This window comes from Zootoca vivipara, chromosome 8, assembly GCF_963506605.1.
Source record: "Zootoca vivipara chromosome 8, rZooViv1.1, whole genome shotgun sequence".
NCBI lineage: Eukaryota > Metazoa > Chordata > Lepidosauria > Squamata > Lacertidae > Zootoca > Zootoca vivipara.
In genome coordinates, this window is record NC_083283.1 from 61,948,070 (window position 1) to 61,972,545 (window position 24,476).

A 24,476-nucleotide genomic window follows, 5' to 3' on the forward strand; every position below is an offset into this window, starting at 1 on the left:
GCAAAAGGTTCAGCCGCTTTCTTTTGAACTCTCTGCTTTGTCTTCTGCAGTAAGGATTCAGAGGAACCAATTCTGGTGGAGAACACAATTGAGGTTACCTTAAAAAAAGTTTTCTAAATAAAACTGCTAAAACCATTTTTCTTGAGTTTCAGTTAATTAGCCATCCTCTTCTCTTCCCCGCCCCCAAACACTTGGATCTGCAGGTTATCTCGACAGGCTGTCCACGTCCTCACTTTCAAATATACCTAATGAAGTGCATATGTTTAAGAATGCAAATCTGCATGCATTCAATGTTCTGTTGAAGACTTATGCCTTTGATTATAACTCCCTCACCCCAACTCAGCCAGGGATACACAGAGCAGAGCTTGTTTCCTTCTGCTCTGGAGGGTAGGACCTGAACCAGTGACTTCAAGTTGCAAGAAAGGAGATTCCGACTAAAGGTCAGGAAGAACTTTCAGACAATGAGAGCTGTTCGACAGTGGAACGGACTCCCATGAGAGGTGGTGGACTCTCCTTCCTTTGAGGTTTTTAAGCATAGGTTGGTTGGTCATCTGACAGCTATAAGCATCAATAAGGGATATTGATACAAATTTAGATAAAGCCAATGAACACCCATATTTTCATTGTTTTGATACATTTTGTCAACATTTGCTCATTATTTTCCAGTTACAAAAACTGCCCGATACTGGAAACAACCCATAGAAATCTGTGTAAATAATATTTGGAATGTAGCTTTATCGGGACACCTTACTCTCCACAGAAGGGTAATTAAAGGCACTTCAAAGATAGACACTTTTGGTGAGATTTGGCTTCCATTCTTTTCCTTCATAAATGAGACAGAATATACTTTTATTCTACCTACAAGACAAGAATCTCTGTGGAGAGGATATTTGAATTGACAGTGCCCAAATAAACATATTGCTTGTGTACTATGTACTGCATATACAATGGAATAAGAATGTACCACTGTATAAAAGTTACTGTATTCATATGTTCTTGTTTTACATGAAAACCAATAAAAATCATTTGGATTTTTTTTAAAAAAAATGTATAAAATGCTTGACAATTACTTTGTTTGGGGCAGTGCCTTTGGGTTTTGACCTAGGGGTAAAGACCTGCTGCAGCAGAATTAAATAAATAAATGGACGCCTTGCTGGTTATCATTGTTCTGCCTGTTTATTTAAGATAACTAAAGTCCTACCTAGGACGAGCTACATTTCCGTGATATTAGCCAATAGTGTTGTGCTTAACGACTTCCACCCTGTATTTTATTTCTCTGGCTTTCTTCAGGTGCATTTGACCCCTAATACTAGATTGGAAAAGTCAACTTTTCTAATTCATTCTGAGATTGCATAGATAAATCAGTTCCTCTGGTGCAGATACTCTTGTTTCAGAGAGTTCTTGGATGCATACAGTGTAGCTTAGAGAACGACAGTAAAAACAACTGTGTGCATTAATCTCCCTGAAAAAGTCTCTGATCAAGAGTACAGTGTTTGGGCAAGATGCACCACTAGAAGTGTGATGCTGGCATTAGGACTCCAGTGGGCTTCATTGGAGACTGAATTTCTTAGAACCAAGACACTACAGTGGAACCTTGGTTCTTGAACGGCTTAGTTGACAAACAAATTGGCTCCCGGGTGCCAAAAACCCGGAAGTGTGTGTTCTGGTTTTTGAACGTTTTTTGGAAGCCAAACGTCTGATGCAGTGCCGCTTGCCTCAAAACTATAGATAGTGCAATTTCTTGTCAGTATGATTGCATCTTTAGTTGTATGCACACTTACATTGAAGAATGAACCAGTAAGACCTGGAGAGAATAAAGCTGGATTTGGTGCACTCACTGATCATTGGGGGTTTTGTATTGAGCAGCTTTCTGTCACAGCATTTCTACTGTCTTGTGGTTTGCCTGCACTTTATGTAAGACATAACGCTTGCATCTAATTCCACTGATAATTCTTTGTACCAGTTTTGTATGTACCAGTCTATCTGGGGATGGTTATGATACACAGAAAACTTTTCCCTTGCATCTAAGTTTCTAGGCAAGAAGAATATACTAACTTGTATAAATTTTTGAAAAGTGAACACATCTTTGAATGGCTCTGAATGACTAGTACAGTCCTAAAATGATCCTTCAGATCTTTGGAAGAATGTGCTGGGTGCTTGAAACCCCCTGGTTTATTTATTTTTTAACTTTGTTCCTTTCCACAGGAAATCCTGGCTTTGTAGGAGCTGCTTACAATACCACTGGATATATTCCTTCCTTTCACAAAAAGGAGGTTGGTTCAGCTGGTCAAAGGATACAACTAGCACCTCTTGGTCCATCAGCGACTGGTAAGATTGCCTTATTGTCTTATCTATAGTGAAACAAACCATCACGTGTTTCTGAAGTCTCTCTCTCTCAGGCTTGCTGTAAGGATTTGGGCCAGATCACTATGGCTATGCTTAAGGTTTTTCTCAAGACCAGACCCATTGAAATTAATGAACACGACTATGCTCCATTAATTTCAGTAGGTTTATTCTGAATAACACTTAATTGAATACCACCCTTAATGTATCATGTCTGAAACATTAGACTGGTCTTGCAAAGGTTTTAATTTTGAGTGTGTGATGAGATGTGTTTTTGTTTTTTAGTTGTCTTGATTTTATAATTTTGTATCTAATTTTGTATCTAAATTGTTTTCTTTGTTGTAAGACACAAATATAACTTTGTTATTGAGTAGCATACACACCACCCATAACTAACTGAACTGAACTACAGTGATAAAACTATTCTCAAGCATACATTTTCCCACTTTCATATTAAAACCACTTCAGCTTGGCATATTTAGTTTTGATTCCTATTGGCAATTATTTAAAGTTCACATCTATCTCATTATGTAAGAGCTAGCAAAAAGAAAGAAAGAAGCTTTCTAGTTGTAATTCTAGGTTAATAAAGGACATTTATCTTGTTAACAGTAAATTCCACAACTGCCACTGAGCATTAACATTGGCTTTCTGTTTAAAAACATTATAGGGCGTTTGTTTATTTTTTTACAGCAGATAAAGATTTGGCTCCATATTAAAGTGTGGCTAATAATGTATTACTTTATGGTCTGTGATAAGTCATACACACCTGAAACTCCTTTGCAAAAGAACCGCCAATTAATTGGAGAGTATTTTTTAAAGCACCATAAAAGCAAGAATCGGAAGTTCACAAATTTCCTTGATTAAGTGCCCAGTAATAGATGTGCAGACTACAGCACTTTAAGACTAAATGAAACTTCACCCTGGGGTTGCCAAGTCTTCAGCCGGACCCTGTAGCTGTTGATTTTTAAAAGCGGGGTGATATGCAGAGAATTGGCAGGTGAAACTTTTCATGGTGTTGAGATAAAATTTATCCTTTGCCAATTGCCATTGATCAAATCACAACCTATAGAGGTGAACTGAACAGTTGGCAACCTGTTACTTCACCTTCCAGGACCACTTGGCCACTATACCTGTTTAAAGTAATGAATATTCTATAGATACCGGACACGCATTTTATGTTATACTCTTCAGAATTACCTTCATGATGCTGGTGTATTTTTATTTTGACAAGGGCTTAAGTTTACAAAGGGGTAAGCTGGGAATACTTGGCGCTCCCATGTTTCGGAAGGTGATCTAGAACTTTGTGTGTTTTACTGACTCGCTATTTGCAGGTGGCTCGTTATCTCCACCTGGATATAAGGGCTGTGGAAGTGGCTTTTTAGAGAGAGAGAGCGGACCCAGGGTGTGGGCAGAGCAGTCTTGAGGTAGGAAACTTAGGTACTGCCATAGTGGGTGAAAAGGTCCCACATCCTTATTCTGCTTGGGCCTTGACAGTTGCAACAAGGGAAAAACCACCATTTAAAACCACAAACATCAAAGGCAGAGTGAGAGATGGGTATCCCAACTCACTACAGATCTAGTGTGTGAGGCACATCAATTTCTGTAGCCCTTAGTCCACAAAATGTGCTGTCTGGCTAGTGCCATATCTAGTCGTCTTTTAACTGTCTCCACATAATGGATTTGTCTCTATCCATTCACATGCATGGACTAGAGGTTGTTGATTGCTTGTTGGAGAAAACTATTCCTTGACTCGCATCCTTTAGGAATGCCGTTACCAGTGGAAATCCTTGCCCCATAACTAGGGTTGCTAGTTTCCCCCCTGCCCACCAGCTTTTTTTTTCCTGAAAGAGAGATTGATTCTATAATGGCTACCTGGTGTTCAGAAATACCAACAGCTACAGTTTCCCCATTAAATCGCCATGGTATGGAAAACGTGGTACCCTGAATTTCTGCCCATCGTGCAGCTATTAATTGAACAGAAGCTCTGTCAGGAATCTTTTTCTGTAGCACCCAGAGGGAAAGATTTAACTATTCTATTGTATTCTAGCTTTCTCCTCCCACTTTATGCAGCAAACATGTTTATTTTTCTCGTCATGTTCTCACTTTTAATTACTTCATTTATTTTGCCTGTCAGAGCTTCCTACTATCTGTGACACAAAGAAAGGTAAAATTAGGAAGATGTGTGATAAATAAATTGTTTAGAACTGATGGTGATGTAATGAGGAGCATGAATAAAGCACAGTATCCAGCATACCCTGTTGATAAAAGTTTACGGGTTTGAATCTGCTGCCTCATGGAAAGCACTTCCAGGCAAATGCTGGCTGAAATGTGCAGAGTGGATCACCTTCATTATATGTAGTTGCACTGGTACCAACTTGAAAATAATATTGAAGGGCCTGGGTAAGCCCCTCCCTGGATAATTGACAAAAGACAAAAGACTCCACACACACCATTTGAATGGCAATGCCCATCAACTCGGGGGGGGGGGTGCCCTGGGCCCCGCAAATATTTTTTTGGGGGGGGCAAAGGGACAGCCCCTCGTGGCTCCTATGAGCAGTTGTCTTTCAGTGCCACAAGCGATGAGTGCAAATTGCCACTGAACTTACTTCATTCTTTCACAAGATTTGTATACCACTTTATTATAATCAGTGCTTTTTTTCTAGAAAAATAGGCGCCGGTACTCACCATGAGGTTGTTACAGTAAGTGCCACACTTTTTAACAACAACAAAAGAGGTGCTGGTACTGCGAGTACCCCCTGGGGGGGAAGCACTCATTATAATAAGACCTCAAAGGCACTTGCTGAATCCGAGCATATCTCTGGCAACATTGCTTTTCTCTCCTCCTGTCCCTGGAGTCCCTGCCCGTAGTATGTGGGATGATGGATTAGAAACGTCAGAGAATGATAAACTGAGACTTTTCTATTCTTTTGGAGTTGAGTGCCAATATTCACACTTCTTAATGAACAAGCAAACAAAGCAATGCTTATCTGCCTTAAGCTGAAAGACATCTGAAGGCAGCCCTGTTTAGGGAAGCTTTTAATATCTAAGGACTATTGTATTTTAATATTTTGTTGGAAGCCGCCCAGAGTGGCTGGGGTATAAATAATAAATTATTACTATTCTTTTGCTGGTCTGTGTGGGTGGTACTCAGAAGAACAGGCTGGCAATTCTTGGTAGTGCAAGTGAATTCAACCTGGAGTTCTCTATCTTCTGGGAAGCTTTGGATTAGGCAGGTCCAGAAATCGTCTGCCATGCTCCATGGCTGGGTACCATTCTCAGCAACATCACCTTTGCTGCCTGATAGGAAAGAGGCTTGCCTAGGGCTGTGCATCTAGTTTTTAATTTTATTTCAAGCAGTGCTTGAAAATGATAGGTTAGGCACCATTCCCATACACACTTACTGGGAAGTAAGCTCCACTGAATGCAGTTGGACTTGAGTATAGGTTTGTTCTGATTGTACTCTTCACATCTACTTTAAGATAAGCCCATGGCATATGTCAAGTTTGATCAAACTTCTTGGGAAGAGTAAATAATGGAGAAGCTAAGGAAAAGAAGTTTAATAGCCACGGTGAGGAAAACACTCATTAAGATTTTGAGAAGTGCTTTTGTTAGTCCAGTTGGTATGTTTGAAGAATGATTTAAAGTTAGCTTAGAAAGGAATTCCATACCTGCATTTATATGTTTTGGTTGTGTGGACAGTTATTGGATTCTGTATGCTTGTTTAATAAGGCGGGTGCGGTAATATGACAGTATAAAAACTTGTATAAGGCAATATTTAGTATGTTGATGCTATTAAAGGTTTGTTTCCATAGCATTTGAATGAGTTGTGTATGTTTATTCATGCTCTTTGTAGAGATGTGTTTTGTAGGTTCATAGGTATTTAGGCACTTGTGAGTGATAGCAAAAAGTAAATGTGTTCTATAATTTAAGGTATTGCTGGATGACGAGGTCCAGAGACATGCCCATTTGTAGCGATACAGGCCAGTGTTTGAAATTTGCCAGGCGCCAGGTGCATTTTGCTCCTGGCTATTGGCCACTTGCAACCAGGGTGCCAGGATGGTGCCTTATGTCTCCACCATCTGGAGGTGCATGCCCGGGGATCCTTGGATCTTGACTGTTTTCACACGCTAACAACACATCCTATAGAAATATATCCATTATATTTTATCTGCGCAATCAAAGTAAATTTCAGGAACCCAAAAGTTGTATTGAAAAATGTGACTTCCAAGCCATCTGGCTCCAAATGGCAACTAGGCATTCCATTTTGGCAACTGTAACCCTGGTTTAAGGAGCCATTTGGCACCTAGCTTATATATTTATCTGAGTTTCTAACACTGATACAGACAACCAAACTATCCAGGTATGAAATAGCTTAATTTGAGGCTGCTTTGCTGTCTGTCCTTGTACTGCTGTAGAACTCTGTGGTTTTGGCATAGGTGATTATTTGTGTGGCTTTGGTAGCGACATATATGCCATTACATCAGCAAAAAGTGAAGATAAACACCCTTCTTTCCCTTCTCTGCTCATTACCAATGTGTGCTATTACAGCTAGAGTATATTGTCCCCCTTTTGTGTGAATAGTAATGTTCGGTATTGTGTACTATAAATTTATTAAAATAAAAAACCAATTACTCTGTTTAACAGAGAGAGAAGTTTTAGCCACTTGATTCTGGCTTATATTGACTTTTGTGTTTTTTTTATTCAGAATATGCAGAATATGCTTGGAAAACGAAAGCTGCTCGTTCCCAGTTACCAGGGCCGACATACAACCCAGCAGCGAAAGGCATGAACATTTTAACTCGCCCGCCTCCGGTGCAACCCATCCATGGAAGGACCGACTGGGTGGCCAAGTATGGCGGGCATCGATAGGAGGGCTTGCGCCCACTATGTATGCTTTACTGTGACTGTTATACACTTCCCTTCATTTACTTCCGGGACACTTTAAAGCACGTTTCTACTAATAGAATATCAATTCTGGAAAGAACCGAGAGCCTGTATTTTATTACCTCTAGGGGGGAAATAATAATAAATACATTTTACTTAGAAAGCATTCTTCAAAATAGTGTCTCTAAGGTAGGGTTGTTGTTGTTTTTTAATTTTGTTTACATTACAAAGTATTCTATAAAGTATATTGCCAAAACTAATGGGTATTTCAACTCTTTCTAGGTAAGTTTTTATTGGATCCCTTTGATGTTTCCTTTTAAAAATGTTTTTAAGTGACATAAAAAAGCAAATGCACATGTTTGCCATTGAGCAACTGTGAGTCGTTTCTATGTGGAGAACAGCAGGTGTGCAAAATGTAGGGTGTAAAGAGTGACTTTCAAACAGATGTTGCTTCCAGAACCTTTACAGATAAAATCAGATTTGAACAATGAAAGCCAAAATGATTTCTGGAGAAGAATCTATTGCATTGTCTAGCTAGCATCAAAGGGTCCAGAACTAAACAACAGCCATTTGACTTTGTTTTGGGTTGCTCTATGTCCTTAACTACCTTTCTGTTTGCAGAGAGTGAATCTGCATGTCAGGGGTGAGGAAGCTGCAGCCTTTGAGATGTTGCTGGGCTCGCAACTTCCAACATCCTAGCCAACAACATCTAGAGGGCCACAGATTTCCCACCTCGGCCATCTGTAGTCAGCGACTCCACTAAAATAAGTGTTTTACAAAGGTGACACATCCCCAAGAGCCCATCTCATGTTGTATTATGCAGCCATGGGACCCCTCCTTGCATGTCAATCCTGCAGAAGTATTGTGAAGGCTATAAACCTTGTAAACTATTTAACTAGTGACCAATGTATAGAGCTTGTCTCTGGGTCTGACTTACAAGTGAGTAGGGAAGAGATTCATCTGTACAGCATTTTTGCTCTAGTCCCCAGACTGTTATGTGCAAAAGTGTACAGGATACATGTATGTGGCGGTTGTTACCTCTGCATGACAGTGCAATGAATTGCACAAAAGATGTGTGAACAGGAGCACTGGAACCCTAAGGAACCCCTGGATTGAGGTGAAAGTTTTCTTGGAGATCATTTGCAAGTTTAATCCTGTGATTAAGAAATACAACCTGTGAATGGTGTTGAGGAAACCTGGTTTCCTACTCAGTAGGTTTAGCATAATTGCCAAGCCAGGAAATAAATTGTAATTACTGACTGAAGATCTTTAATCTTTGTGCTCTGCAGGCAACTTTTATCCCCACCTTTATGGAACCAGAATTCTGGTGTTTTGTCACAAATTGTCTGCGGGAAGTCTAGGCCACTGTGGGTTTTTAGTGTTGTTGTTTTTTAACTCTTCACTGATTTTGTTGAATCAGAAACTTTAGTTAGTCCCACTTACTGTAGTGCCTTCGCCTGGTAACCAAAGTCGAACAACTATAGAATTTCTTACCGGTTCCTGAAGTGTGTTTATCGTTGAAATCTCGTAGCATAGAGTTAGCTGCATTATCTGGCCAGGGACACATTTATGACCTCCTTTCCCCCTTTTGGATGCCATAAAGTACACAGTGGCCCAAAACCTATGTGCTATTTCAGTATATTTCTCTTTTTAGTAGATTTGCTAATATACTAGACAACAGAGATCCAAACTGTGGAGAGCTATGTAAGGTCTGCTGCTTTAACTGCTAAATGTTATGATATGTAATGTATTAAACCTGACAATCCAAAGTTTAAAAAGTAGCATGTATTGTATATTTTTAACTTGTAAAATGTTAAATTTGCAGGCTAACATGTATTTTTATGTATTTTTTAATGTACAGTTCTGTTGTAGACTATTTATTGGTTGATTTGAGGCTTGAATTAGGATTTAAGCTATAACACTTGAACACATTTTCATAATTTGAATAGTTTACCGATGTGTTTATTCAAGGTTTTCATGTTAAAGCACACTTAACTAGTAGCAAAAAGGGGCAAGTGATTATATTAATTCAGTAGTTTATCTAAGCTGCTGCTGTGCAGGCAATATTATGTTCCTATGCAGAGTTGCAGGAACATCAGACTAATACTGTACTAGTTCCCTCGTGTTAAGTGGGGTTTCAGTCTCTCCAGGTTTATGCAGTTTCACTGAAATGCTATATTGTAGGTATCCATCTACAGGTTTGTATGTTAGTAAAAAGCAAGGAACTTGCCTTTCTGACTGGGGTGTTTTCAGCTGAAAATCATTTTCTTTTATAATAAAGTTAACTTCTCAGATACACAAGACTATAATAGTCTTCCATTAGAACGAACACACACACACACACACACACACACACACACATACGTCTTACTTAACTTTTGGATTGAAACTATACATTTACAGAGAACCTGTTCCATCCCTGTAATGACCTGTTTTGTACCTTGACATAATTCTTATGTGTGTTTTCCCCCTAGGCAGGGCTAGGATGGAAACATGAAATTGACCTCAACCCTCAGGGTAAATGATGTTATGGAGAGAGGGGGCATTGTGGCAGTGTCCTTTAGAACGTGTGATTTCATGCTTAGTTTCTGGGAAATGGTACAGCAGGGGTGCCAACTTGAATAAAATATTGTGGGGGCCCAGGTAAGCCCCACCCCACATACTTGATCACATAACACAATGCACACACACCATTTGAATGGCAGTACCCATTAACTTTGGGGGGTGGATGGCCTCCTCAAATATTTTACTGTGGGGGCCAAAGCCCCTATGCTAATAGGGGTGCATGACTTCAAAGTTGAGATGTTGGTTGCGGCAGGAAATTTTGAAAACTTAGAAAGCTGTCATTGTGATCATTTCTGGACCGCTTATGTTTACGGTGTGATTAAAATTGCCTGGAATCAGACGAAGGAAGAAGCAGCTCTCCTGCTACTTCGGCAGCAAGGGGTTATGTATTCATGAAGCCATTTAGTACTGTTCTTTATCTGCTTTTAGGGTCTTTCTGGACCATTATAAAAACATTCCCCCCCCCCGCTTCAGTGGCTGCAATGCAGTGCTATCCTCATGCAATATTGGGGGAATATATTCATTCCATTCAACTACTATGGATATATCACAGCACCCACATAATCACTAGATCAGTACCATAATCTCTTTAAAGGCAATTAATCATCAACATATATCTGTGTAAGCATTTAGTATCTTTACCTGAATAGTATATTTTTAGGTACTGCTGACCAAGGGAAGCCCGCAAGTAAAACACACCCATCCACACAGAGACGCGCAAAACAAAATCTGCCTTCCACCCTGAAAGGTACTTAGAACTAATTGTTTTTTTATTAGTAGTAAATAAACCATTTATCCAATATCTTTTTTTAAACAGATTTAGCAAACTTTCACCTGATTTTTAAAACATATATAATATTTGTAGACACTTAAACAAAATTAGTCACCTTGATAGTAGCCCTGTAAGTACAGATACAAATTTATACTAAGAAGTCCCTCTATGCAGCATCAGAAATTTCAGTTTGTCAAGACAGAGAAGTGACATATGATCCAAGTTAAGGAAGTATTTATGCTAGATAACACAGCAGCAACAGTGGTTATCACTGCCACTTTTCCCCCGTTCACAATCTTCAAGTGCACAGGGCTATGGGAAGAAATGTGTACATTTTTTTTAATTTAAAAAGTGTGATGTGGAAGCTGTAATTTTGTGGCTATGACACTTTAGAATTGTGCAAAAGGAGCTAATAGAGATAAAATGCTGGTCACATTGAAAAGCACTGCTTCTGTAGTTAGGTATCTTCTCCAGATGCTAACAATATTTTAAGAAGCCCAAAACTTCAGCTGTTTTTATGTGGCTTGAAAGCTGTCTTCAGATACTTTATTTGCTTCAGGTACTTTATTTGCTTTTTATTTGTTGCACGCTTATGGCTGGAGGGGTTTCTCCATCAGCTGTAGTCCAAGTTTCCCCACCATCAACAGACTGTTTAAATTCAAACACAAACCAACATTTCAGTAAACAGCACAGAACTATAATCTAAATGTTTCACTGTAGTTTACGATAATGACGAGTCCATGTTATGACTGTGTTAACTATATCTTACGGGTACCCACATTCCATTAAACCGAATAATAGTTCATGACAGGAAAGATGGAGAAGGAAAGTGGAATTTTGTACCTGGCACCAGCAATTAACCCTGCAGGCATGAATTTCCTGGAGTTATAGAACCTCATTCCCATCACACCAGTTAAGGTTCCAGAAGCAACTAATGGGGGGAAATCACAAGCCAAAGCTTTATTCGAGTGTTACATTTACATCCTGCATTTTGTTCGGTGGAGCTGAAGGTTGGGTGCATAAGATCCCCAGGTGCTTCCCCCATGCAGCCCTAGACCTGTCTAGTCTTTGCCAAATTGTTACGTCCTGTGCCTTAAGACGAGGGGTGTCCCCTGAGCACACGCAGCTCCAATGAAGACAAGTGTTGGAAAGTTTGGTTCTTTATTGGCAACTATTACATCAGCTCCTAAATTGCAGTAATTATGCACTGCTCCTGCTAAATAGCTATCTGGGCACCTCCCTCTTCAGATTTGTGCTGCAACCTGGACCATTGGAGCAACAGCACAATGGCACCCCCTCCAATTCACTTAACCCCCCTCATCTGATGTAGTGCATGTAAGCAACTGGAGACCTCTGCGTAGCAGCTCCAGCTGCTGGTGCTGCTGCTGCTGCCCCCACTTTAAGCCCCTCCTTGTCCTTGGAGACAGCACAACTCTTTCCCTGCCTGCTCTCCTCTCTCTGACCACCTGGACCCTTCCTCTTCTCCCAGCCCTGCCTCATGGGTGATACAACCCCACAAATCCCCTTCCCCCATCCACCCCTTTTCCTGACAAGGGATAGGAAACTGGATCCAGGGGTGGGCATCCCTCTGCAGGACACTTTCAATGAGGTTGGGACCGCCAACCTATGAATCACCCAATACCATCAGACATCAGGTCAAGTTTGGACCACAGCCCAAGCCTGCATAAGGAACTTTAGAATTCCTTACATCAAACCGCCAAATTCTGCAATTTCTGGCTCTACATTGTGTTTCATTGCAGAAGAAGGAATCACATTGGGTGGGTTGTTGTTTTGGTCAAATAAATCTAAATAAAATGCTTACTCAAAGAAAGCCAAACATTCTTCGGATCCTGAGACTGCTGGTAAGCACCCACGCCTGCTAAACCACCAAACAAGAGACCAGCAGCGAGAGAAGGAACGCTACCTAGAGTAAAAGTACAAGAGGATTGTGGAAGGTCAAGGAGTAGTTTCAGCCTCAGCAGCAAAACTCCCTTGGACTTCTTCAGCATTGACAGGCTTACTAAAGTGAGGGAGGACACAAATGCAAATGAACAGGGGCTGGCCATTCAGTTTCTGTTAGAATTTTTTACTTCACTGCATGTCACAACAGACAAAATAATACTGCTGTTAAAACTGGAATCCTAAAAAAGAATAAAAGCAGCACATAATAAATTAATTTAAAGTCGCTGAAATTACCAGCAACAGGCCCCTTTTCAAGGCAAGCTAGCCAACAGCAATTAAAACTCCCCTGAAAGGCTCCTGGAACAGAAAAATAATTTGTCGACAAGGAAGAACAGAGGCGGCCTAATGAGGTCCTCTGGGAAGCGAGTTCCATTATTAAATCTACAAACTAGTTATTTCTTTTTGAGAAAAGACAGTGAAGGGACATTACATCTTGTGGGTGCCGAGTCCATAGTTAACCTTATTTGGGAAAACTATAATGAACCGTTAACCAAATGGTCCCAGGGAAGAAAACACATGCTTAATTTTTTTTAAGTACAATTAAAAAATACATGTTCATGCTGCTTTTAAAATAATAATTGAAATAATGATTTTAATGTGCTGTGTGAATAAATGATTTTGTCTGTCCTGAATCTCACAACATTCGGTGATAATGTGAATGTAGTGAGTTCTGAGTTTTTGTGATTTATTTATTTGCTCCCGCAACAAATCAATGGGGACTATGCATCATGGAAGAAAGCAAACTGCAGCATGTTATATTGCAAAATGCTGGCATTGCTATATTGCTGATACCTATCCCTGAATGTTTGGCACAATGAGGACCACATGCCTTTACTGCCATATACTACGTGCATACTAAAAATTATTGTACTGTACCAGCAAAGGCTACGAAGCACAAATATCCATGTCATAATGCTGAATGAAGGATGGAGAAAACAGAAAAATACTATACCTGCTTTTGCATAGCCAATTACTCCACCTGAAGCAACCAGTGCTGCGTAACCGTAGCCAAGCCAGTCCGTACTCATTCTGGAACATAAAGATGAAAATGCAGCACATGTGAAATCCAGGAACATCCCCCCTCTTTCCCTGTGTTCAAATATTTTCAGCTGAGCTGATGTGGAAGGATTTCATGACTATAAACCTTAATTAAAAATGGAGGCTGCAATGCCTCAGTCATTCATCAAACTTATTAAATACATTATATCCGAGCTTTCACACAAGGTAAAAAAATGCTTTTGGAGTGGAATATAATGGAATGTTAGCACCCATTTCTGTGTTAATTGCTTCCAGAAAAAAAGATGTCTGCAACCCCCATTAGCCCAGAAAATCGCAGGCATTAAGTGATGAAATGTGGGGCACAATACCAGCATGCCTCCCCCACTGTTTTCATGGGGGAATCATAGGGGAACAGAAGCATGTATGTGCGGAAAGAGTGGGGGAGTAGGTACACTGCCCAATGTCATTTGTTGTTGTGTCACGTCACGCCTACTAGCGAATGAAATTTAACATGACCTGCCAGTATGTTGATCAAAAAGCCACAGTTCCAGAATGTGACAGGCACTGTGAATGATATACCGGTATTAGCAAATGGGACAGAAGTGCTAGCCTTATAATCAGGAAAATGAACACAATATTTCCCAGGTCTAAATGCACTGTACACATACCCTTATTTAGCATGCATTGGAGTATTGCATGCACAGTCACACAAGAGGCAAGCTTAGGGGCTACAGACCCATCTTCTTGCAAGGGGCAGTGGAAGGTAACTCAGAACAAAAATGACCTTTCACCTTCCTCTGACTTTCATCTCACCTGTTTGTTTGCTAGGGGCACGTGGTTCCACTTCCCAAGGTCACGTGGTTCTTTTACAGCACTACGTCCTTATCTTTATGTTTCTCCTCTCTCTCCTCTCTTGAAGGTGATGTTGCACAGAGGAGGCTGAAGAGGGGGCAAGGGCAACAGGATAAAAAGGTAAACATTCCATGCCCTGATATGTTTGCATATACTTGTTTTACACTTGGATTTCACTTGCAAATTTAAGAACTACCAAGTATCACCATGACATGTCAACAAGAGCCAGGCCAGTGCAGTGCAAACATGGCAGCAGGAGCACTGGCTTGGCTCCACTGGTGCATTTGCACTGCACTGATCTTGCCACCATCACTGCTCCCCTCGTCTCCCCCTTTCTGTCCAGGTATGCAGCAGTGATGCAGCCAGAGAGAGAGGTCAGGTGAGTGTCGCATCCCTACCATGCCATTCCCTACTGGTGATGATGCCTAAATCAGAGAATTGGGGGGTGCCTGGTGGCCTGCTTAGTTCAATCCAGAGGGCTTCACAGCCTTGGCTTGAAGACCTCCAGGAAGGGAAACTCCACCATTACCTCTTTGCAGTCAGTTCCATTGTAAGACAGATCTTACCATGTTAGGGAAAGTGACCTTCCCAACACAACACTTTGACACAGCAGAATGCAGATTTGTTGAGGCGAGAGCGCTGCTTTGATGTCCTTGGAAGAAGGTGGGTGGGAACAAAACCGTACCAATGAATGAGTCCCACCACAGGGGAACTGAAGGTCATGAAACAACAGTAGCTTATCTACCCCTGACTACAGTTTATAAATCTGCAGGTGAAATCAGAGTGTAAAAAAAGAAAACATCCATTTATTAAAATTAAAATTTTATGTCAGGGGAAAGGCACAAAGAGGGGACCACTACACAGCGAGAAAGGAGCTAATAATCAGAGTTGTAATCTAACCCCCTGCAATGCATGAACCTTTTGCCCAATGTGGGGCTCAAACCCACAAACCCACAATCATGCTCTAATACTGAGCTTAATCCTTAATTCATTCTGGGTGGGTTGACCAGTCTTCTTCTTGCAGTCTAGAATCCCTGCAGTCGCGTTTAAAATATACGAAGTCTACTCAGGCTCTGGTGACAAGCATGACTATTCTGTGTGAAGTAATCCAGAAAAAGGCACTATTGCTTCAGAACGCAAAAAGAACCAATGGCTTCACAAGAAAGGAGATTCCAACTAAACATCAGGAAAAACTTTCTGACAGCAAGAAAAGTTCGACAGTGGAACAGACACCCTTGGGAGGTTGTGGACTCTCCTTCCTTGGAGCTTTTTAAGCAGAGGTTGGATGGTCATCTTGTCATGGATGATTTAGCTGAGAATTCTGCATTGCAGGGGGTTGGACTAGACGACCCTTGGGGTCCCTTCCAACTCTACAATTCTATGATTCTAAATGCTTTTCTGGGTCAGAACCAGCAAAGCTCACCTAAAACAGGTGCGAGGACCTCAGCAAAACAGCTGGCATTAGGTGAACCACCAGAAAGCACCTTGAGACAAGTTGTGGCAAGGGGAAAGTTAACCCCTTCCACACCCTGCTGCGCCTGTTCCGGGGCACAGAGCCTCTCGGGCCTCCAGATGTTTTGGGACTACAACTCCCATCATCCCTAGCTAACAGGACCAGCGGTCAGGGATGATGGGAGTTGTAGTCCCAAAACATATGGAGGGCGAAGTTTGCCTATCCCTGATCTAGAGTCTAAAACAATGTAGCACCCAGTAAGGAAACAGTCAGTATTCGGGAGAGAGAACAACTGTATCCCGGCGGCAGCAGAACTGTAACTCGCGACCTTTAGATGGGCTAATAATAAATAGGCCGGCCAATGGGCGGAGACCGGCTGAGTCTAGCCGGCTGCAAAACCTTCGCGATGATCTGGTGCTTCCTGCAAGCGAGGGCAGCGTGCCCAATGCAGCAAGCTGCCCCGATGCACCTGAAAAGTAGGGAATCTCTTTCTCCCCCCCCCCCCATAGCAAGCAAATCCACCACTTTGGCTTGATCGCCCCACATTCGCAACAGGCAGCCATAGACCATTGCAATGGGGCGGAATGTGGGCGGATTCCATAGTTCCTACTCCTCCAACGCCAAATTGTAACTCAGAATGAAGATGCATGCAGCAAAGGCAAATGAGCCCCCCCCCCCCCGGCTGCAACGGAGCGCACAGCGTAGCGCCCCAGACTGACCTTCTTCCTGCAAGGGCGCACAGCGCGAGGATTGCCTGGGACGCTCCCCCTCCCCCACTGACGCCGAGCTACTCGGTTTCCCAGAGTCCCCTGCGCTGCGGGAGCGCGCAAGCGTGGGCAACCAGCAGCACGCCCGAAGTTTCCGTGCTCGGGAGCGAGGGACGAGCGGCACTCTGTCCGGAGTTCAGGAGCCAAGCACTGTCAGTGCGGTGATTCTCTTGCGTAGCTGCCGTCCCTTGTTGTTGTTGCTGGTTCAGATTTTATTCCTGCATTGCAGGGGGTTGGACTAGAATGATCCTTGGGTTCCCTTCCAGCTCTACAATTCAATGAATCAGACCCCTGGTCCACCTAGTTCAGTACTGTCTACACTGAGCGGCAATGGCTCTCCAGGTGGTTTTTTTTGGGGGGGGGCAAAGTTATTGAGCTTTGGGGGGTTTTTTGTTTGGTTTTTTGTTTGTTTGTTTTTTGAAAAATCTCCCAAAATAAATTGAAGTTTTTAAGCTATTCTAAAATAAATTATGCAAAATCTACACTTCCGACATGGGTTGCAATGTGTCTGGATTTTCCCAGACTTGTCTGTCTGTCTGTCTGTCTGTCTGTCTGTCTGTCTGTCTGTTTTAAAGTGATTTCTGCCCAGGCACTGATTACTACTGCCAAATCCTGGCTATGGCAGCCCTATACCTAGTCCTTCATGGAAGTGCCGGGGATTGAAACTGGGCCCTTCTGCATGCAAGGCAGATTACCTACCAATGAACTATGGCCCTTTCCCCTAGGGATGGAACCAACTACTGTATGTCCAAGCAGATGTGCTTGAGGATGGGAACTGGCCTTTTTCTTCTTGGGTTTTAATGGCATTGGAAGGTCAAGGGATGAAGCTTCTCAATTCAAAAGCAATTTCAGCCTCGCCCCACCTGTCTTGTTTCCACAAAACAAATTACAACTGCAAACTGAGGACCTTTGACCAAATGCAACTAGATATGCATGCGTGGGAATCTCACACTCTCCTCATAAGCTCGGAGCCATGAAAAAATGATCCTTTGTTTGCAGATTATAAAAGGATAGGAGGAAATTCCTTTCCAGTGCCAGAATAAGCTCCTGTGCCTTTAACTCCTTAATATCCAATAATTATTTGAGTAGAGCAAGCTAGAATATTTGGGGTTATTGAGAGCACAGTCCTAAACATGCCCTTTTAGAAGTAACCCCCCAATGAGTTCAATGGGACTTGGGCCCAAGTAACTGTATAGAATTGCCACTGGTTGGCACATAACACTTAGCCAAACCATGACTAATGTGTGCACTCCCAGAGAGATCACAGCACTCCTCCCAAAATCCTTCTGTTGCCCTGCTGTGCAGGGATGTGAAGGCCTGGGGGGAGGGGGATAGATTTTAAAAAGAAAAAACCTCTGGTTTTGTTGTTTTCTGCAAAATCAATGTAGGCAGAAGCAGATGTCAATGAGGGATTGAAGTTATGGCACATCATTAAATATACAATCCCAGGGATGCAGGTGGTGCTGTGGTCTAAACCACCAAGCCTCTTGGACTTGCCAATAGGAAAGCCAGCGGTTTGAATCCCCACAACAGGTGAGCTCCCGTTGCTTTGTCCCAGCTCCTGCCAACCTAGCAGTTTGAAAGCACACCAGTGCAAGTAGATAAATAGGTACCGCTGCGGCTGGAAGGTAAACGGCATTTCTGTGTGCGCTGGTTTCCGTCATGGTGTTCCATTGCACCAGAAGTGGTTTAGCCATGCTGGCCACATGACCCAGAAAGCTGTGGACAAAGGCCGCTCCTTTGGCCTGAAAGTGAGATGAGCGCTGCAACCCCATAGTCGTCTTTGACTGGACTTAACCATCCAGGAGTCCTTTACCTTTTTATCTAAGTGTACAATGTCTAGGCATTCCATGGAACCTTTTCTGACATATTTGCCTTCAGGTGGGTGTAGCTTGAGCATGAGTTATTTATTATCTTGTGAAATATTATACAGATGTATGATCTACAACACAATCAAAATAAAGGCACACCCAACTGTTGCAGAAACAATGCCTAAAACTTGTAGCTATGACGCTTACAAGTCAAAGAAAAAAAGACAGTTCAATGTGCGTACATACTTGGTTCGGAAAGTTTCTCAATTCCAGAATATAGACATCATGGAAGGCTACCATTCAGCAAGGTGGGAGTTGTCTTGGGGTGTCTCACAGGGTTTGATCTTATCCCCCTGTGCCATTTCTCATCTAATCAGTGGTTCCCAATTAGGTAATTACTGAGGACGCCCTATTTTTCAAAAGCAAAGCCACAAACCCCCTACTTTTGAAAATTTTGATAACTCTATGGCAATTACCTCTACAAAGCAATTTTTTGAACAAAATGTGGGGTAGCCCCTAATAAGCAAAGGGTTTAAAGTATGCTAAAAAAACAAACAAAAAGACCATAAAATTTGTGATATTACCATGCAAAAATGACAAAAAAAATGGGGGGGGAGGCAAGGGATGGGGCAGTGGATCCCTAATTGGGAACCACTGATCTATACGAAGCCTCCAGAAGCTGATGACACCCTGCTCTTTCTCTGTTCCATCTGAATCAGGAGAAGTGGTTGAGGTGTTAGATCCATGCATGGAGGCAGCGATGGACTGGATGCAGATCCCTTTTGGACGGAGGTGATCTGGCCACTGTACTCCATGCTCCAGTTACTTTCAGGTTGATTATTACTACAATATGCTGTAAAGGGGACTGCCCTTGAAGACGACTTGGAGACATCAGTTGGTTCAGAAATGCAGCAGCCAAATTAACAACCAGGGTTCCGTTTAGATCTTGTATCGCCACTGTTTTAAAACAGCTGCATCGGCTGTTGGTTTGTTCCTGGGCCCATTTCAAGGTGCTTAAATTGGTGTTTAAAGCCCTAAATCAGGCATCCCCAAACTGCGGCCCTCCAGATGTTTTGGCCTACAACTCCCATGATCCCTAGCTAACGGGACCAGTGGTCGGGGAAGATGGGAATTGTAGTCCAAAACATCTGGAGGGCCGAAGTTTGGGGGTGCCTGCCCTAAATGAATCAGGCCTCAAACATATGGAAGACTGCCTTCTCCCCTACAGCATCCCTGTAGGATGCTGAGACAGGCAGAGGAAGCCCCTCTTGGTAGTTCCTCCATCCTCAGAGGTTTAGGGTGCTGGTGGCAGCCGCCTGGGAGAAGGCATTATTGGTGGCAGCTATCACAGAAACACACCCAGGACTCCAAAGCAAAGTGGATATTTTGTGCTCTGAGGAATCCTTTGGGGCTTCACGGTGCTAGATGGAGAGTAAACAAAGGGGCAACGTATTTCACAGGTATTGTTAAAAGATACGGCAGCTCTGCCAGCATAGTTTGAAACATAGTTCACAGGAAAGTTTCACAAAGGTTTTTGCTTTTTGAAATAGGGCAACCCTAGCTTTTCAAGCAAAGTATCGCAGCCATATGACCTGCAGCTTGTAAATGTAATAGTGCACTGGCGTTTTGCTTGCAACCAGCATACACTTTACCTGTTGTGCCTCTTGGCTGAAAATATTGTGCATGAAATACCATTAAGGTCGGGGTCTTAACCTCCTGAGAGGTTCATTCATATCACCACTTTTCACACATCGTGGGAAACTACGCTCAGCAACTTTTCAACTAGCTTTTGTCACAGTGGGTTGTTTTGCAGCAGTTACCAGATCTCACAAGATAAATGTCATACCCTGCCTGTCAGCTCTGTGTCCCCATAATTCCTCCAAGACTCCGGGCTTCTGTAAAGGGATAAATCACCTTTATATTCACAACACTGTGAGGTGGATTAGTTTGAGAGACAGTGACTGCCTTGAGGTTGCCCAGCAAGCCTTTGTGGATAGGGATAGACCTACCACTAGGCAGAGTGAGGCAAGAGAGAGTGGAAAGGCAGCAAATAGTTTTGATTCATGACTATTTTTGCTGCCGGAAAGAGGCATTTGTGTGATTTCCTGCCTTCAAGTTCCAAAGTAACTTGACTAGCATGAGGGGGGGGTACCCTGTCTTGCTCTGTCTCAGTCAGCAAAATGTCTTGAGTCAGTCCAGTTTGTGGCTCAGTGGGGATCTCCCCAACCCAATCCTTTCACTACCACATTATCATAAGAGATGACATGCCTCCTTTGCTTATTTCTGTAGATCAAGCTGTTGCTAGGCACAGCTACAGAGGTAGAATTAGTAGCAGCCCTACTGTGAACCACCCCATGGCACGCCCTAATCACATATGTGTGAAAGTGTGTGTTGTGTGTACTATGTGTGGACAATTGTCATGGGTTGGTTGGATGCAAAGGAATGGTGGGAGGAACCATGTTGGGGAACCAACCAAGGGAAGAAGGCTTAAGAGTCTGGGGCATGGGATGCCACAACGATGAGTGATCAGAAGGAGAAAACTGGAAAGAGTAGGTGTCGGAAGCAAAAGGGCTTGGTGAGCTGGGAGAGTCTTTGGCAGAAAGAAGTCCAGAATCAGAAGCTGAAGCTGGCGACTGGGATGAGGAAGGTCAAGAGGCAGAGATGAGTCAGGCTGGTGGAGAGTCACAGGTGTCTCCCGTTCCTGACTCCTGCTGTGACAAGCTCCTCCTGCCCATCTCCCAGAATCAGGAGAGGCATGAAAAGGACAAAGAGATTGGCTGCATGTAGGCACAGTCTCAGATTGTTTGGAAAACACCCTGGAGAGGAGGTTACATAGACATCTGTGGGGAGGCAGGGACCTTAGTCTCGGCAACTGATTTCATGGAGTAAGTCCCACAGGGAATGAGCTGCTGTGCTCATTATACTGGACCTTCAGCCAAGTCTGTGGAGATCATGTTTTTTGTTAATAAAGAGTTAAGTCCAACATTGAATGGTGTGATTTTACTTACCGGCACACTCTGTGACAACAGTGCACACAAAAATCTGAAGTGGCTTTCCAACAGCTACTTAAGTGGTGGCCATCCAGACCATGCATTGAAAACACAATGTTTTCCCCAAAGAATCCTGGGAAATGTAGTTTGTTAAGGGTGCTAGGGATGGTAGCTCTGTGAGGGTAAACTACAGGTCCCTGGATTCTTTGGGATAGCCTTGTGCTTTAAATGTATATTGCTGATTTGATCAGTGTATTATTTTAAAGGGAGGGTGTTGTATGAAGTTGTTGTTAATATTATTATTACATATGAACTTTTCACAAAGATCAGAACTATGTCAGGAAAAGGTGAGGAAACTATATGACTATATAAATGCAACTGTATACAGTACAGTAAATATAAACAAACAACAACAACAACTTATTTATTATTTATACCCCACCCATCTGGCTTGATTTCCCCAACCACTCTGGGCGGCTTCCAGCAGAATATTAAAATACAATAAATGCAACTGAACAAACATGTAATTAACGGATTTAAAAGAGTGCGGGGAAGGAAGTTCATGTTTCTTCCAGTAATCAGTTACCATGGAATGCATCTGAATAACATGTTTTATAAATTTCCATTGCACAAACACACACACAGGTCCCTAGAATGAAGTACAGTCATACCTCAGTTTAAGTACGCTTCGGTTTGAGTACTTTCAGTTTAAGTACTCCGCGGACCTGTCTGGAACGGATTAATCCACTTTCCATTACTTTCAATGGGAAAGTACGCTTCAGGTTAAGTACGCTTCAGTTTAAGTACTCCGCGGAGGGTCTGGAACGGATTAATCCACTTTCCATTACTTTCAATGGGAAAGTTCGCTTCAGGTTAAGTATGCTTCAGGTTAAGTACAGACTTCCGGAACCAATTGTGTACTTAAACCGAGGTACCACTGTATACGAAACAGGGGAAAGATTGGTTGGAGAATGACACCTACCCACTCTGCCTGTATTTGTACCGATTAGTGATATGTGTGAGGAAATAGGTTTTAACAGTTCTGAACTGACCATGTAATTCCCCCACCCCACCCCATGAATATTCATTGCCTGTTTAGGTTGTTATCCTAAGGAAAGGCACCTGTAGCCTTTGCAGGTAGAAGATAAGCCTTGCTGAAGTCAACGGGACTCCAAAGCTGCAATCCTGAATACACCAACTTGGAAGTAATTTCCGTTGAGCAAAGTGTGGCTGGCTCTTGAGTTACATGCACAGATTCAAGCTGCAATCTTAACCCTGCTCACTAGGAAGAAAGCTTTGCTGAACTGAGAGGGTTTGTAGTTCCAACTAAACAGGTTTTATGATTTAGCCATGCATTGTTATTTTTTCATTTAATTTCCTGCTCACTCACCCAAAAGGCTCATAGAGCAGCTCAGAAATGCCAACAATAAGACATGCCCTCAGTTTTAAAACTGTTGATGGAAAACTCCTCATGAAGTTTTTGCTGTTCAAAAGGCAAATGATGCAAAACAATATTGGTGCCTCTATTTCACACTTCCTTGTTATCAGATATCGTTTTTGCCTAGACAGAACTTATAGGAGTAAACAAGCCAGTGTGGAAAATATGCAGTTGATAATCCTTTTTTAAAAAAAATAAAATAAATGGTGAACAACTGCTTGGCTTCCAGTTGCAGCTTTGGTTTTTAATTGGTCTGCTGTGCCTTTTAACAACAGCTTGATGCACACAAATTAGGCAGCAGAATCTGTTTCCACTACTTTTAATTTTATTTTAAGCATGCTATGAAAAGATTCGTCTCTACATTTCTGACCTTGAGAAAGGTCAAAAGCAGGCATCCCCAAACTGTGGCCCTCCAGATGTTTTGGCCTACAACTCCCATGATCCCTAGCTAACGGGACCAGTGGTCGGGGAAGATGGGAATTGTAGTCCAAAACATCTGGAGGGCCGAAGTTTGGGGATGCCTGGTCAAAAGCATAGCTGCCAAGTTTTCCCTTTTCTCACGAGGAAGCCTATTCAGCATAAGGGAATTTCCCTTAAAAAAGGGGAGAACTTGGCAGCTATGGTCAAAAGTAGCTGCAATGCACACATCCTCAAGAATTGGAGGGGTTGATCAAAGGTCAGTTCTGGTTCATATGTTTCTCTGTACCTTTTATTTATTTAAAGGATGACAGGAACATCTGGGAGTATCTCATTTGTATGATGCGCATTTCAACATTCATTCTATAGCCTAGCAACACTCCTTAGCGTCCCTTGTAATGCAGTTAATGGGTTAATTCTCTGTAAGTCAACAGACACAACTCAATCACCCATAATGCACCTGCAGGCACCTTGTGACTCTCTTTATGTGTGTTATTGATCAGATTTGGCAAGTAACTTTATGTATACTGTACTGTGTGGATTGTGGGAGGAGATTGCAGGAGTTGTTGAAGCCTTTCTATTGGGGTTGTGGATTCAAGTTCAGATTTTTTGAAGAGATCGTCTGAGGAATAAGTTGGGATATTGCCAGACTTCAGAATTCGAAACCTCTTATCTGTTGCAGAACTTTGCAAGCAACTGAACTAAGGACTTGGCTGTGGATTAACAGAGCAAGGACTTTGAAGCAAAGAACCCTCTCTGGGCTCAGAAAGAGAAGACTACTTGTAACAACTGATCCTGATGGGGTTATGCTCCCTCTGAAGGAGCAGGTACATAGCTTGGGGCTACTTCTGGATCCTTTGCTGTCGCTTGAGGCTCAGGTGGCATCCCTATCTTGATAGATAGCCTAACTACTGTTGTATCCCTATCTTGATAGATAGCCTAACTACTGTTGTAGTTGCACTGGTATCCCTATCTTGATAGATAGCCTAACTACTGTTGTAGTTGCACTGGTATCCCTATCTTGATAGATAGCCTAACTACTGTTGTAGTTGCACTGGTATCCCTATCTTGATAGATAGCCTAACTACTGTTGTAGTTGCACTGGTATCCCTATCTTGATAGATAGCCTAACTACTGTTGTAGTTGCACTGGTAACCTCGTGCAACAGAAAATGTGATTAAGAAGTGCTTAAAAGCATTGGGGAGAAAGCTAAACACAGTGGC

The 24,476-nt window shown here is 42.3% G+C and overlaps 2 protein-coding genes across 6 annotated transcripts in view; one reads left to right on the forward strand and one right to left on the reverse strand.

The window, feature by feature from the left end:
- The window catches only part of MAK (male germ cell associated kinase), a 28,924-nt gene extending 19,378 nt beyond the window's left edge, over nt 1-9,546 (forward strand). For 3 of the 4 annotated variants that reach the window (XM_060277976.1, XM_035125912.2, XM_060277975.1), the window contains 2 exons: nt 2,206-2,328; nt 7,049-9,546. In XM_060277976.1, the coding sequence (XP_060133959.1) occupies nt 2,206-2,328; nt 7,049-7,212 (287 nt within the window). In that variant the 3' untranslated portion in view covers nt 7,213-9,546. The remainder of the gene's footprint in view (nt 1-2,205; nt 2,329-7,048) is intronic. The other variant, XM_035125909.2, reaches the window with a different exon arrangement.
- Nucleotides 9,547-10,541: 995 nt separating this feature from the next.
- LOC118090311 (transmembrane protein 14C) lies at nt 10,542-16,635 on the reverse strand. Of its 2 annotated transcripts, none has more exons than XM_035125914.2 (6): nt 16,550-16,635; nt 14,339-14,464; nt 13,479-13,555; nt 12,387-12,488; nt 11,408-11,495; nt 10,542-11,212 (listed from the first exon to the last, which is right to left on the reverse strand). In XM_035125914.2, exons 3-6 carry the CDS (start codon nt 13,552-13,554, stop codon nt 11,155-11,157), a joined length of 324 nt encoding a protein of 107 aa, XP_034981805.1. In that variant the 5' UTR covers nt 13,555; nt 14,339-14,464; nt 16,550-16,635; the 3' UTR covers nt 10,542-11,154. The 2 variants fall into 2 exon arrangements, with proteins under 2 accessions (XP_034981805.1, XP_034981806.1); XM_035125915.2 differs by lacking the exon at nt 16,550-16,635 and adding an exon at nt 14,944-15,100.
- Nucleotides 16,636-24,476: the final 7,841 nt, after the last annotated feature.